Source organism: Myxine glutinosa, chromosome 14 (assembly GCF_964187855.1).
Source record: "Myxine glutinosa chromosome 14, kmMyxGlut1.1, whole genome shotgun sequence".
Classification (NCBI taxonomy): domain Eukaryota; kingdom Metazoa; phylum Chordata; class Myxini; order Myxiniformes; family Myxinidae; genus Myxine; species Myxine glutinosa.
The window spans coordinates 81,660,033-81,675,208 of NC_136274.1; the positions used below are offsets into that span (position 1 = coordinate 81,660,033).

General features: G+C 43.3%; 1 protein-coding gene across 10 annotated transcripts in view; it reads right to left on the minus strand.

Moving 5' to 3' along the window:
* The window catches only part of LOC137439963 (dystrophin), a 1,283,433-nt gene that overhangs the window by 628,081 nt on the left and 640,176 nt on the right, over positions 1 to 15,176 (minus strand). For all 10 annotated transcript variants that reach the window (XM_078768445.1, XM_078768443.1, XM_078768444.1 and 7 more), the window contains one exon: positions 7,431 to 7,583. In XM_078768445.1, coding sequence (XP_078624571.1) covers positions 7,431 to 7,583 — 153 coding nt within the window. The remainder of the gene's footprint in view (positions 1 to 7,430; positions 7,584 to 15,176) is intronic.

Genomic DNA, 15,176 nt, shown 5'->3' on the forward strand with positions numbered 1-15,176 from the left:
ATTAGAGCTGTCTCCCTTGACATATCTCATGCCTTCAATACGGTCTGGCACCCAGCTCTGCTCACCAAACTCTCCTCCTATGGTATCCATGGAAAACTCCATGCATGGCTTGCGGACTTCCTCACCGGTCGCAGTCAACGTGTGGCCCTGAATGGAATTCTCTCATCTTCCCTTCCTGTTCAGGCTGGAATTCCTCAAGGCAGTGTTCCGGGCCCTGTGCTTTTTCTGGTCTTCATTAATGATCTCTCCGACTCTCTGGAAAAATCCTCTCTATCTATATGCTGATGAATCCACTCTCTGCCCCTCCATATCTCAACCCTCAGAGCGGCAGTCTGCAGCCTCCTCACTCTCTGCAGACCTGGAAAAATCACAGACTGGGCAAACAAGTGGAACATGTCTTTCAATCCTGACAAATCTCACACACTCACAATGTCTCTCCGAAAAGACCGTCTGGACAACCCTCCCATCTACTTTCTGAACAATCCTCTCCAATAAGTTCTGTCACTCAAGCTTTTGGGTCTCACTATCTGCCATGATCTTTCCTGGGAAAACCACATTTCCAAGCTGGCCTCCAAAGCCAGTCGCCGACTGGGCATCCTCCGTCGTGCGAAGTCCTTCCTTGGCACTTCTGAGCTCCTCACCACATACAAGGCTTTCATCCACAGCTCAATGGATGAAACTCTTTCATTCCTCTTTTCTCCCTCCTCTGGAACAAACTCCCTCACTCTATTCAATCCCACTCATCCCTCCAGGTCTTTAAAACAGCTGTTCACCACCGTCTCGTATCTTCCCCTGTTCAAAACCTTGATGTTTTCTACCCCCGTTAAAACACCTCAAATCTGCCTCTTTAAATCCCCAGCTTTTCCTGAAATTCCGAGTAGTGTTCATTTGCTTTATACCGTGTACCCCTCCCCTCTGTACCCCTACCCTACCCCTCCCCCCTCCCCCTCCCCCACCTCCCCCCAGGTGTACACTCTCTCTCCCCCTCTTGTCTCCCGCTCCCTTTATTGTATGTTTTATGTGATATGTGCTTGCGTGTTTTCGTGTTTAATGTGTTAGCTCTTACACGAGCCTCGACTCAGTACACAAAAAAACCTGGATTTGGGTAGGAGTGGAGACGGCCTGTGGCCAATTTTTGGTTTTCCCAAAAGCAGAACAATTCATTCATCCCGAGGTTTTTCCTTCAAGATGAAATTGAGGACTTGAAGAATAAATAAAGAAGTAAAAAACGTTGTCACTGAAAACAGCACTGGTACTTTTGTTATACAACAGTGGAAGCTTGTGGGAAAACTTTCAAACGACAAACTTGAGATATATGAAGCAAACTCCACATCAAGAGATGGAGGTCTTTGGATATATAAACCAGTTAATCTGTCGTACAATAAAGATAGAAGGAAATCGTGCAAAGGATCTATTCCCTCACTGCACAGACTGCGCATGCTGCAATTCAACAGAGAGAAAAATTCACGAGCAGAAAACGTCTTCACAGCTTTCAATTTGAAGAATAACCCCAGCACCGCTTGTTATCTACCGCGGCACCACACAGTGGGTGCAGCTCAAGGAATAATAAAAAGCAGCTTCACATTGAGTGGCCATTTTGAAAACATGCGCTGCTGTGTTTGCAGAATCACGTGTAAACACACACACTAACAAAAGGAGTCAACACTTTCGTCATTGCTTTGGAAGTGGCCATTTTTTAGGTACCCCTCGCTTACTTCCCTTGAGAATCTTCTCACTCGATCCGAGGATGTTACTCGTCATCCTTCTCTCGGATATCATGACAAATTGGAAGATATTTTTGGAAGTGCGCATTTGCGGCATCATGTGCAAGGAATGAACGAGGGGGGAAATTATTTTCCTTCCTACTGTAATGAGCAGCAGCATCTGTCGGGTGTTTGTCGCGTCCCTCGTATAACTCTACGCCCGATCACTTCCAGGATTGTCCCTCTGTTGGCAGACAGAAGCGAACGCAGCTCAAGCCATTTGCTCAATGCACGTTGGGAGACAGTAGCTCGGTCGGTGACGTTTCAATTACACGCACAGACATTACAGGGATACAATAGGATTGAGGTAATTGAATTAACAGTGATTAGAGCAACCCGACCTTTTGGCATGTAGGTGCCAAGGTGAGAGGAGGTTTGCCAGCATTTCATTAGGAAAAAGGTCAAACTGCCACTTTGAATTGTTGTGCTGAGGGTGAAGGCCCCAGCCTGACCCATGTCAAAAGGCCACCCAAGCAGGAAGTGGAATCCATTTATAAACTGTTTGAGATGAAACGCGAATCCTGAATAGCACGATCAAGTCTTAGCTTAGGTAATATCGTGACAACACCATCATTTGGAGCGAAATGCAGGTGAGAGCGAACGCTGCATCAAGCAAGACCAGAGCGACAAATATTTAAGATAAATGAGAAATATATCCTTACTACAGCACAGCAACTGTGAGTCCTGCGGGCAAGAACGGTTTCTTGCAAAGCACATGAGAAATGTCCTCATAAATTTAAATTTTCACCAGAAAGGTCAAATCACTTGAACAGGGAATGAGTAATAAAACTTTCGACACAGCTCATAACTATTTTATTTTTTTAAAGCTCAGCTGAAAGGAGTCAAAGATGTTACAAACAGACCAGGAAGTAATGAATATTGGTACAGAGAATGAAATGCCTACACAATTCTGAGCTGTCTAGCTTGGGTTTGAATCTCGGCCCACCTAGAAACTGTCATTCTTCGTGTTTTGCAGGCACAGCGAGGCATCCATGTGTACGGCGTTCCTTGGACGGATGTCGAACCGGGAGACTTGGATGTCAACATTTGCTTGTGGATGTTAAAGATCCACACGGTGTCCTCCAAGAAAGGGAAGCGAGCAAAGGACTAATTGTATGTAAACCAAGGGTGATGATGGACTGTGTTGAGGCTTCAACAAGAACGCGAGGCTCTTAATTTGGCCGTTGTTGAACTTTTCCTTCTAACTCAGCCATTTATCTGTGGCTTTACTCCTCTCCAAGATTGCCTTCATATTTTCCTGCTGCTTCTTCACTTTGTCATATTGCTTCATGCCCGGCCTTCTTTCCTTTTCTTATTTCTGTTGGGTGGTGATACGATATACAGCACTGTGGGTATCTCTTATATAAACGAATGGTTTGTACGAACAACTAATTTGTACATATTATGAATAGATTATGGACTTCATAAGATTGGTTGGATCCTTGGCATTACCCATACTAGCGACGGTACCCGCCCTATGGGCGGGGCGTCAATTGGGGGGCCCAAATGAAAAGGCAAAATATCAGAAATTGAAGGGTTTTTTTATTTTAAACGATTCATATAAACATCCGTTGAATCATATCGCACGCAAATCATCAAAATCTAAACAGTATCTTGACTCAATCACAATGAGAACATCGTAAGTTATGCGGAATAACATCGAAAGTAATCAATCACAATGAGAACATCGTCACAATGAACGTTATGCGGGAGTCCAAACCTGAGAATGCTGGAGACCAAAGCTGAAATTGGGAAAACTAAATAGCTTTTTTTACTCCTGGAGATCCCAGGTTTACCCACCCAAAATATCTTTGCGATCGGTTCAGCAGTTTTTACGGTACCTTCGAACAGACGGACAGACATTTGGTGAATTATAGTAAGATGAGCAATGACATCAGGATACTGGTATGCCAGTTTGATATACCATGCAGATTTGTCTGTTGTCCACCAAAGTCTTCGTAATTGCTGTATATGTACCAATGATGTTGTACACCGCTCCTTTCCTATGCCATCTCCAGGCGCTGCAAATCGTCATTGCCAGGCACCGAAGGGGGCTCGGCAGTGACGCACACTGAAAGGGAGCACTCAGTTTTCACTCTGGTTGTTTGTTTTCTTGCTTTCTTGTCTTCTTTCTTGTTTGTCCGGGCGATATCTCAGCCATCCTTTGAGCTAGGAAGCTGAAATTTCGGCACAATAGTGAGCAAGTCCTTTTTCAAAAACGGTATTTTTTTGTTTTTTGATTAATCAATTAATTGATGAGTTATTTAACTATTAGCGATTAATTAAGTACTTATATATTTCCTTTCTCTTCTGGGCATTATCGCTGACACCTGTTGAGTTAGGAAGCTGATATTTGGACATGCCAATGACCAAGTGATTTGGCTGCAAAGGCTATTTTTGATTTATTGATTAATCAATTAATAGATTAATTATTTAATTATTCGATTAATGACTAAAATTTTTTTTTTTTAAGTTACAGATTCTGATGAAATGGTGGTGGCTTATGTATTCTATTAGCCATTTGATTAACTATTTAATTTTTTTATGACATATATATATATATATACATATATATATATATATACATAGAATCACCACCACCTTTCGAGGCCAATTTTCTCCGCAAAGCAGCGGTTGGCCTTTTTTGGGCACCGTGGTCCCCTTTTTGAAGCAATGTTTTATGGCCGGATGCCCTTCCTGCCGCCAACCTTGTTAGTCGCCCCTTGCGACACACAGGGAATTACCAGTGAACTGGTACTCAATTTGCCGACCTCGGAAGGATGGCAGGCTGAGTCATTGAGTCAACCCACCTGGTGTTAATTCAGCGATCAATCGGGATTCGAACCCGGGATCCTAGGATCCCAAGCCGGCACCCTAACCGCTAAGCCAACACCAGGCCATATATACAGTATATACATATATGTATATACATACATGCAGATTGAACCCCATAACATGAGGAGGAAGCAAGGCACAGGTTGAGTCTCACCCATGCAATTGCTGCACAACCTGTCAGCAAGAAGTGTCGGCTGCAACGCGTACACATTGTCTCTGCCCTGCTCATCACCAGTTAGGAGGTTTGCAGTCAGGAATATTAAATTGAGCCAAAGAAGCGCACTGACCCTTTGACATGACGCTGACGTCATGCACATAAATTATACCAAGGGCAAAATCTATATCGACATCTCTGCCTTTGTTTATTTGGGACCATAGAGCTTTAATCTCAGTCTGCAAGGACTTGAGTGCCACACAGATGCCTCCTAGTTTGGGGGTGATGAGTTTGTATAATTTAGGTGCATGACGTCAGCGTCATGCCATAGGGTCAGGGCGCTTCTTTGGCTCATCAGACATCACATATACACACACATATATATATATACAGTCACGTGAAAAAGTAAGTACACCCCATGTAAAGTTTTGACTCTTTCAACATATTTCAACAAACAGCTATTTGATCTTCATTTCAACAATATTGATAGATAAAGGTGATGTAATATAACAAATATCATGAAACATTTACATTTTGTAGTCCATTGTATAATTTAAATAAACATAAATGCAAATTTCGCATGTGGAAAAAGTAAGTACACCCCGACATTTATCACCCGATATCAGTACACCCGATACAGATTTCCCGATATCAGATTTCCGATATTTTTCAACATATTTCAGATCCGGGCTTTGACTTGGCCATTCCAAAACCCTCCATTCCTTTCTTTTCAGCCATTCCTTGGTGGATTTACTGGTATGTTTAGGGTCATTGTCATGTTGCAAGGTCCACCTTCGGTTGAGCTTCAACTTTCTGACAGATGGCCTCACATTATCCTCAACACCCTCTTGTACAATGAAGAATTAATGGTGGATTCCATGATGGTGAGCTGCCCAGGCCCTGATGCAGCAAAGCTGCCCCAAACCATAATATTTCCACCACCATGCTTTAGAGTTGGTATCACGTTCTTGTGATCAAATGCTGTCTTTAGTTTTCGCCAAACATGTCTTCTGGTACTGTGGCCAAAAAGCTCTACCTTTGACTCATCTGTCCAGATCACATTGTTCCAAAAGTGCTGGTCTTTGCCGAGGTGTTCATTGGCAAACTTTAGTCTTGCCCTGATGTTCTTTCTGGACAGCAAAGGTTTCCTCCTGGCACACCTCCCATGTAGATCAAATTTGTGCAGCCTCTTTCTAATGGTAGACTCGTGCACTTTGACATCAACAGTGGCAAGAGCTACCTGTAGGTCCCGTGATGACATTGTGGGGTTCTTAGAGACTTCTTTCAGCATTTTGCGGTCTGCTCTCGGGCTGAACTTGCTGGGGCGGCCTGGCCTGAACAAGTTGGCAGTTGTTTGGAATCTTCTCCACTTGTAGATGATCTTCCGGACAGTCGAATGATTGATTTCAAATTGTTTGGAGATGTTTTTAAATCCCTTCCCAGACTCGTAGGCATCTATAACCTTCTTTCTGAAGGCCTTAGAGAGGTCTTTTGATCTAGGCATGGTGACGCCGCACACTTCAACAACAAAGAGCAAACCAAACTAAATGTCTGAGGTTTAAATAAGACAGGTTCCTCCAAGATCCTCTCTGACGATGTTCTAATCTTTGCACCTGAGCTCGCGGCCGCCTGATTCTAATTTTAGGTATTTGAAGTAGAGATAAATGTAGGGGTGTACTTACTTTTTCCATATGTGAAATTTGCATTTATGTTTATTTAAATTATAAAATGGACTACAAAATGTAAATGTTTCCTGATATTTGTTATATTATATCACCTTTATCTTTCAATATTGTTGAAATGAAGATCAAATAGCTGTATGTTGAAATATGTTGAAAAAGTCAAAACTTTCCATGGGGTGTACTTACTTTTTCACGTATACATATACATACACACATATGCACACACATAATCATTTAATTTGAAACTCATTAAATAATGCAACTACTAAAGAACATGGTTATATGAGCTGTTTGAGAAGAAAAGTACTTAAGTGCACCTCATATAAAGGGCCTTCAACTTGTCTTTATCATGAGAAATGAACTGAACTCAACATGAAATGTCATCTATTCTCATTTTTGACACAGGAAATTGCTTATTGAAATATTTTGACATTGGTATCCAGTAGACAATTAACCACTGATTTTTATTAGAAGTAAATTTTCAGCATCCGTTTACATTTTCCGATATATTATTGATAAATCTTTTTTTATTATTGGGAAGTGTCAGATGTAAAAGAAAAATTAAGCACTTTATCATTTATAATTGGTGAATTAAGTGCGCACCCCGTTATCGTCACGTTCTCCTAATTTTATGAACCAGACCTGGAGGTACAAGCTCCTCCATGAGCATCAGATCACTGTTAAAAACAACAACAAAAAACATGACTTGGTGGTTAATGGAAACAAATATAACAAGAGGATGGTCCAATATTTATGGGAATAATAACAAATATTCAAACGGGGATAATCATATTTTGAATTAGTGGGACTATGTCGATAAAATTTGATTAAGGGAGATATAAAGAGAGATAGATATATATTCAAGACAATTGAGGAGCCAGCAACATTTCCCTTCAAAATTCGAAGAGACACCGACTCTTATGTACCAACGACCTGTTAGGTAGTGAAGACCATAACATCAAGACCCACAAAATGAAAAGCCAGTGTGTCGTGTACCTGCAAGGCTTTTTCTTGACGTGGCAGCTCTGCAAAGTTTCCTGCCGTGAGTTCAGGAGCGAGGAGACTCTGCTCGATTTTGGCAAGCTCCAACAACAGCTCATCAAGGTCCAGGAGATAGCTCGTCGTGTCCGTCAGTGGGGTCTTGCCTTCCTGCGTGCCACACAAGTATCATACATGTTACCTCTGGCTTACTGTTCACCAACTATTCTTTCTTTCATATACGTCTTTGTTGATGGAAATATTTTTTCAAATAAAAATTCTGCTCAAACTGATAACCACGACGAATAGGGTAACAACGGAAGTGAACAAAGGAAAAAGGAACCACCTTGAGAGGCCATTTTTCCCCACAGAGCAGGGGTTGGCCTTTTTTGGGCACCGTGGTCCCCTTTTTGAAGCAATGTTTTATGGCCGGATGCCCTTCCTGCCGCCAACCCTGTTAGTCGCCTCTTGCGACACACAGGGAATTATCAGTGAGCTGGTACTCAATTTGCCGACCTCGGAAGGATGATGGGCTGAGTCAACCCCCCTGGCGTTAATTCAGCGATCGACCGGGATCCGAACCCAGGATCCTAGGATCCCAAGCCGGCACCCTAACCGCTAAGGCAACACCAGGCTATAACAACGGAAGTGAACAACGAACAATATTTGATGGCAGTAGTTCGACAGTCGACTGTCGCTCATTTAAATACTACTTACATTTCAGAAATCTTACAGAATGAGGGAAATTCAAATTGCTGAGTTGTTTTGCCTTCCCGCCCCTCCTCCACCCTCCCTCCCTCGTTCAGCAGGCAGTCTAGCATAGGATAGCAATATTAATATCAGGCCTCAAATCGACATGCAACATGAGGTTGTCATGAGTATTTTCCTGCTTTTGATACAGTACAACACTGAGCATCACAAAATGGCAGCTAGAAAGGTAACTCTTCACATCAGGTACAATATAGTACACTACTACAAGTACGTTGGTGCTTCGTCCGCATTGCAAACACAATGCAATTGCGCTTCACATACCTGTTGGGCCCCGGTTGTGATTCATGCAGCGAAGTTCACTGCAGGGCATGAAGGACTGCTACAATAAGAGGTGCTCAGAACTTCCTGTGTATTGACCCGCATTCGCCTTATTATTTTGAGCAGATTCCATACGGCTTCAGTGTGCAATAATGGGATGATCTGAAAGTGCACGAATCTCCAAAGTGAATGTGGGTCAATGGACAGGAAGTTTGATACAGCATCAATCACAGAGGATGGCATACACCACAACCTCTGGAGTTCCTGAAATCTCCGAGGGAAGCCACATTTTGTGCTGCTGTTCGCAAAGGCATGAGGAATTGAGATTCCATGTGACAAATTTGGCCCTCTGGTTGAATCCTTACTACAGACAGGGCTTTGTCGCTGATTCCGGGCCCCCTGCACATTGGCCGAGGTGCGGGAGGATGAATTTGGTCAGGGTGCTGACACCGATTGCACAAAAGACAGTGGGATCGCTGAAAGTCCATCAACTCGTGTTAGCAGACGGATGCCCAACTGAACGTCCATTCGATTGGTGGTTCACTTTTTGATGGAATGTCGTCATTGCGAAGCACCAATTTGAGAGCTTATACAGGTTGAGAATTTAATCCAGGTAAGACAGCTCAAAGGACAGTGTGATCCCTCTGTGCTGTCCTGTCAGACAATGTGCAGTGAAATAGTACAAGAGAATGGGTGTGGATTTTCTTGTCTGCTCAGCTGAATGACACAGTACTCCGTACAACTAGGAAATGGTATTGGACTAGTAGAGTGGAAGTGATAGCTCCAACTTTGAAACAAGATCCATTTGAATGAGTGAGTTTACATTTGAATGAGTTTCATTTGAATGAGTTTACATTTGAATGAGTTTACATTTGAATGGGCAAGAATTGCCTCCACAAAGCCCGATTTGAATTCCTCAATTCAACTTATTTGGCATTCAAATTGATCTCGACTCTATAGTATGGAGGCTGGCAGGATACTCTAGAGGTGTGCACACTCGACTCTATAGTATGGAGGCTGGCAGGATACTCTAGAGGTGTGCACACTCGACTCTATAGTATGGAGGCTGGCAGGATACTCTAGAGGTGTGCACACTCGACTCTATAGTATGGAGGCTGGCAGGATACTCTAGAGGTGTGCACACTCGACTCTATAGTATGGAGGCTGGCAGGATACTCTAGAGGTGTGCACACTCGACTCTATAGTATGGAGGCTGGCAGGATACTCTAGAGGTGTGCACACTCGACTCTATAGTATGGAGGCTGGCAGGATACTCTAGAGGTGTGCACACTCGACTCTATAGTATGGAGGCTGGCAGGATACTCTAGAGGTGTGCACACTCGACTCTATAGTATGGAGGCTGGCAGGATACTCTAGAGGTGTGCACACTCGACTCTATAGTATGGAGGCTGGCAGGATACTCTAGAGGTGTGCACACTCGATTCTATAGTATGGAGGCTGGCAGGATACTCTAGAGGTGTGCACACTCGACTCTATAGTATGGAGGCTGGCAGGATACTCTAGAGGTGTGCACACTCGACTCTATAGTATGGAGGCTGGCAGGATACTCTAGAGGTGTGCACACTCGACTCTATAGTATGGAGGCTGGCAGGATACTCTAGAGGTGTGCACACTCGACTCTATAGTATGGAGGCTGGCAGGATACTCTAGAGGTGTGCACACTCGACTCTATAGTATGGAGGCTGGCAGGATACTCTAGAGGTGTGCACACTCGACTCTATAGTATGGAGGCTGGCAGGATACTCTAGAGGTGTGCACACTCAACTCTATAGTATGGAGGCTGGCAGGATACTCTAGAGGTGTGCACACTCGACTCTATAGTATGGAGGCTGGCAGGATACTCTAGAGGTGTGCACACTCGACTCTATAGTATGGAGGCTGGCAGGATACTCTAGAGGTGTGCACACTCAACTCTATAGTATGGAGGCTGGCAGGATACTCTAGAGGTGTGCACACTCGACTCTATAGTATGGAGGCTGGCAGGATACTCTTGAGGTGTGCACACTCGACTCTATAGTATGGAGGCTGGCAGGATACTCTAGAGGTGTGCACACTCGACTCTATAGTATGGAGGCTGGCAGGATACTCTAGAGGTGTGCACACTCGACTCTATAGTATGGAGGCTGGCAGGATACTCTAGAGGTGTGCACACTCGACTCTATAGTATGGAGGCTGGCAGGATACTCTTGAGGTGTGCACACTCGACTCTATAGTATGGAGGCTGGCAGGATACTCTTGAGGTGTGCACACTCGACTCTATAGTATGGAGGCTGGCAGGATACTCTAGAGGTGTGCACACTCGACTCTATAGTATGGAGGCTGGCAGGATACTCTTGAGGTGTGCGCACTCGACTCTGAGTTGTCCGAGCCTAGGTTTGAATCCCGCCTCAGCTACAAACTGTCATCTTGGTGTTTTGCAGACGGGACAGGCATCAATGTGTGTGCCGCCCATCGGATGGAAGTTAAACTGGGTGTCCCTTCTGCGAGAATTAGTTCATGTATGTTAAAAATCCCACGGTGTCCTTCACGAAAAGTACACGAGTTATCGTTGGCATCATGAACAAATTTCAAATTTTCTGGAGGCCTACTGTCAGTCCAGTATCCTGCGTCAGAGTGGTGACCCATCCTTGATTGTAACCCTTGCCTAGGCAGAACCGACACTGTATAGATCATAATATGAATGATTGCACTGTTTATATTCGTCAATATATATAAATATATACAAATGTGTATATATACTCAACATCAAAAGAAACTTATCAAATCTTTAGAAGGACACTCATTGAAATCCTCCACGCGAAAATGAAAAATATTTGAACACAGAGGTAAAGTTCAGCTATCTTTACTAAACACATGTCAATAAACAAGAGTTTGCCTCAATCACAAAAAAGCAAAAAGCATAAACATCACAAGGGATGGTGCAACAAAAGTCACAGCACTGCAACACAAAGGCACGCACCTGAATACAGTCAAAACAAAATGACACAGGAATGGACACAACACTCCTAACAGTCAAAGACAGAATGACAGCAGTCCTCAATATCCCTGAGCTGTGATGTGTCCTCCCTGAGCTGTGATGCAGGCTGTACACCTCCGACGCATGGTCTGTACCCGGGCGTCTGATGCGGTCCTGGGTAAGTCTGTCCCACTCCTCCTGCAAGTCTTGAATGAGCATTTGCTGTGAGACAGCCGTTGATCTCCTCGATGCAAGACGTCGACCAAGCTCATCCCATAAATGCTCAATGGGATTGAGGTCAGGGGAATAAGGCATCCAAGGCATCACTTCAACCTGGAGGAAGTTGGTGGTCAGGCGAGCAGCATGGGGTCGAGCGTTGTCCTGCTCGAAAACTGCGGTCAGGATGAGCCTGGAGAAATGGCAGCAGATATGGTCTCAAAACTTAATTGACATAACACTGACTAGTGAGATTGCCTTCGATGATGACCAGAGGTGTCCTGAAACGAGTGGAAATGCCGGCCATACCATCACACTGGGTCCTCCCCAACGATTGATCTGGCGAATACAGCATGATGCATACCTTTCCCCACCTTTGCGCCATACCCGTTGACGCCCATCAGCAGCATGAAGGCAAAATATGGACTCATCGCTGAACAAGACTGCACTCCACTGTTGCTGTGTCCAGCGGCGATGCTGCAGACACCATCTTAGTCTGTTCCGCCGATGCACTGCGTTCAACACTGAACCTCTGCAAGGACGTCTTGCCACCAGGCCCCGACTTCTCAACCGCCTCCGCACAGTAGAGACACTGAAGCGGTTGTTGTGGCGACCTTTTGTCACTGCAGTTTTTTGCATCGCAGGGCAGAAACGATCATGAAGATGCTGCAGCACAATCCAGTGATCTTGGTTTGGGGTGGTTACCATGGTTTTCCTCTTCGTGGACCATCATTCACAGTTCCAGTTTCACCGTAACACCTGGCCAGGTTGGATTGCAGGCTGTGAGCAACAAAGACGTTGGGCAATTGTTCACTAGCTTACATCAGCCTCAAGCATCCCAATTGCCCTTAAACGTTGTTCAGATGTCAGGAGTGGCATCTGAATTTTCTTGTTGTTTTCGCTGTCAGAAGCCTCTAGAGTGACTGGAGTGTCTCGCAGCAGTAAATGAATGTCTAACCTTGAGAACTGAAGGATTTCATTATGAGGGTCATTATTTAAAGGGAAAGATCCACTATGCAGAACCACTCAAGCATGCCATTGTTGATCAACCTGGTCATTGAAGTGAAGTTCCCGTTACATAATCAGCCATTGCAATTGAAGAAACGTGTTTGTAAAGCTGCACATTTCAAAAAATGAAAGTGGTTTATTTTGATGTTCAGTTTATATATACTAGGGCATGCCCGTACGTGGGTGCCCGTTCCTTGCCAAAAAAAAAAAAAAACGCTACCCGTACGCTCTACCCCGCCCGTACGCCCGTAAACAAAAAAAACAACGCTCTTCGCTTCCGCCCTTCGCTCTGACTGAATTGGGAGAAATAATGCGCATAAGAAATCGAGAAATTATTATTTTCTCCGGAAGAAATCGAATTACGAACCGTAATGGCGCACGCGCTCGGCTCGGCTCGCTCTCACATCGGCCACGCCTACGCAACAACGCGTTCTGTGATTGGCTGCCGGAAGTGCAGTCTTCACTGTCCGGAAGGTCGCAAATCGCAGTTACGATGAATCGCAAATTAGTTTTAATTAGTTTTAAAACATAGTTTAACGGCAACATAGTTTTCCAACGTGAAATAAATGAATACGCTCTCAAATGTGCCGTCCGAGGCAGAGTCTGTTCGCCACGTTCAGCACACGTGATAGCTCGCTGCTCTCTGATTGGTTGAATCGTTTTTTGGACATAGCTCGGTAACTACTTCTCCGATTAATATGAAACCTTGAAAAGGCACATCCTCGGGTCCCCAGCAATATACCTGGCAAGTTTAAAGTATATCGGACCCGTGGTTGTCGAGAAACAGCGGTCACAGACATACAAACATACAAACATACAAACATACAAACATACAAACATACACACAGAGATTACTGGAATTATAGATAGATATATACACATCTTATTATAATAGAGCAATCATATATGGTGATGTTTGTTACTTGCAAAATCGAAGATTTTTCAAGTATATTGGTCGGTTGCATTTGTGGTTCTGTCTGTCTGTTTGACTGTTTGTTTGACTGTTCGTCACCAGCCTACAGGTCACAATTCTAAAACGATCGTCATGAAACTTCATCAAGTTGTAGAGGTCGTCACAATTGAGAAGCTTATTGATTTTGAGGTCAAAGGTCATCTGGAGGTCAAATTTCTAAAATCGCCATTTTTCATCTGAAAAACTGTCAATTTTCATCCCATTGACTTGGAAATTGAACAGCATTTGCACATTGAGTCACTAAATTGGGAAAATAACTATTTTTGAGGTCAAAAGGTCAAAGGTCAGCTCAAGGTCTAATTTCAAAAATAATCAATTTTCATCTGAAAAACCATCAATTTTCAACCGATTGTCTCAAAAACAGAACAGCATTTGCACATTGCCTCATTGCATTAGGAAACGTACTATTTTGAGGTAAAAAGGTCAAAAGTCAATTCAAGGTCAAACTTCCAAAATCATCAATTTTTATCTGAAAAAAAACTGTCAATTTTCATCCGATTGAATTGAACATTGAACAGCATTTGCACTGATTCACTAAATAGGGAAACCAACTATTTTTGTGGTCAAAAGTTCAAAGGTCAACTCAAGGTGAAACTTCTAAAATCGATTTTAATTTGAAAAATCGACACTTTTCATCCTATTAACCCTATCTTTGATCGAGATCGTCAATTTTTATCTGGATGAAATGGACAATTTGATGGATCAATGGCATCCTTTGGGGGGGGGGGGGGGGGGATGGGGAGGGTGTGGATTTTGCAAGTATCGTGCTCTGCATGATGTCTTCTTGTTTGTATGTTTATTTGTGACAAAATCGTCTTCTTCTTCTTCAAATAAAAATTAACACCCAAAAACACAGTCCGTGAATTCTTAATTACGTACTGTTGGAAGATTTCATTTTCAGCAACTGTTGGTCTGATGGACACGAAATTTTCACCACAGAAGCGCCTCCTCCTTTAGAATATTTTAATGATAATCATAACGTCATAGGTCATGTGGTACAGGCGCCATCTTGTAAAAACTGAAAAAATGTTGCACCTCCATATCTCCAAAACCGCTCTTTGGAAAAAATTGAAACGTGGCTCATTGTAAATATCTCCATATGGGGAATAGGTGTTGTTAACGATGGCGTCATTGGTGCCATAATTATGACGTCATAATTCAACAGGGACAACACTTAGTCTGATCAGTTTGAAATTTATTGAGCCAGATCTATGCAACAATTATTTACAGAATATAAATTTATGATGTAATCGATCACGTGGTCTGGCAGCCATATTGGATCAAAAAAAACGTGCAAAAACAGAAGAGTTGGCTCACACCAAGTTGGCTGTGCAGGGAAAGTATTCTATGAATACCATCTAGTTGTAAGAGTGCTCTACAATTCACTTTCCACTAGCAAGAAAAATGCTACAAGGAATACCACCACCGACCCGACCTGAAATTGAGTTCAATATTTAATGAAAAACATTGTTTCTATGCAACTGTGAAACAAGCAGGTGCACATTTACAAAACTTAAGAAATGTCATGCCTAGAAGGTGTGAACATCGTATAAAGTTTAAG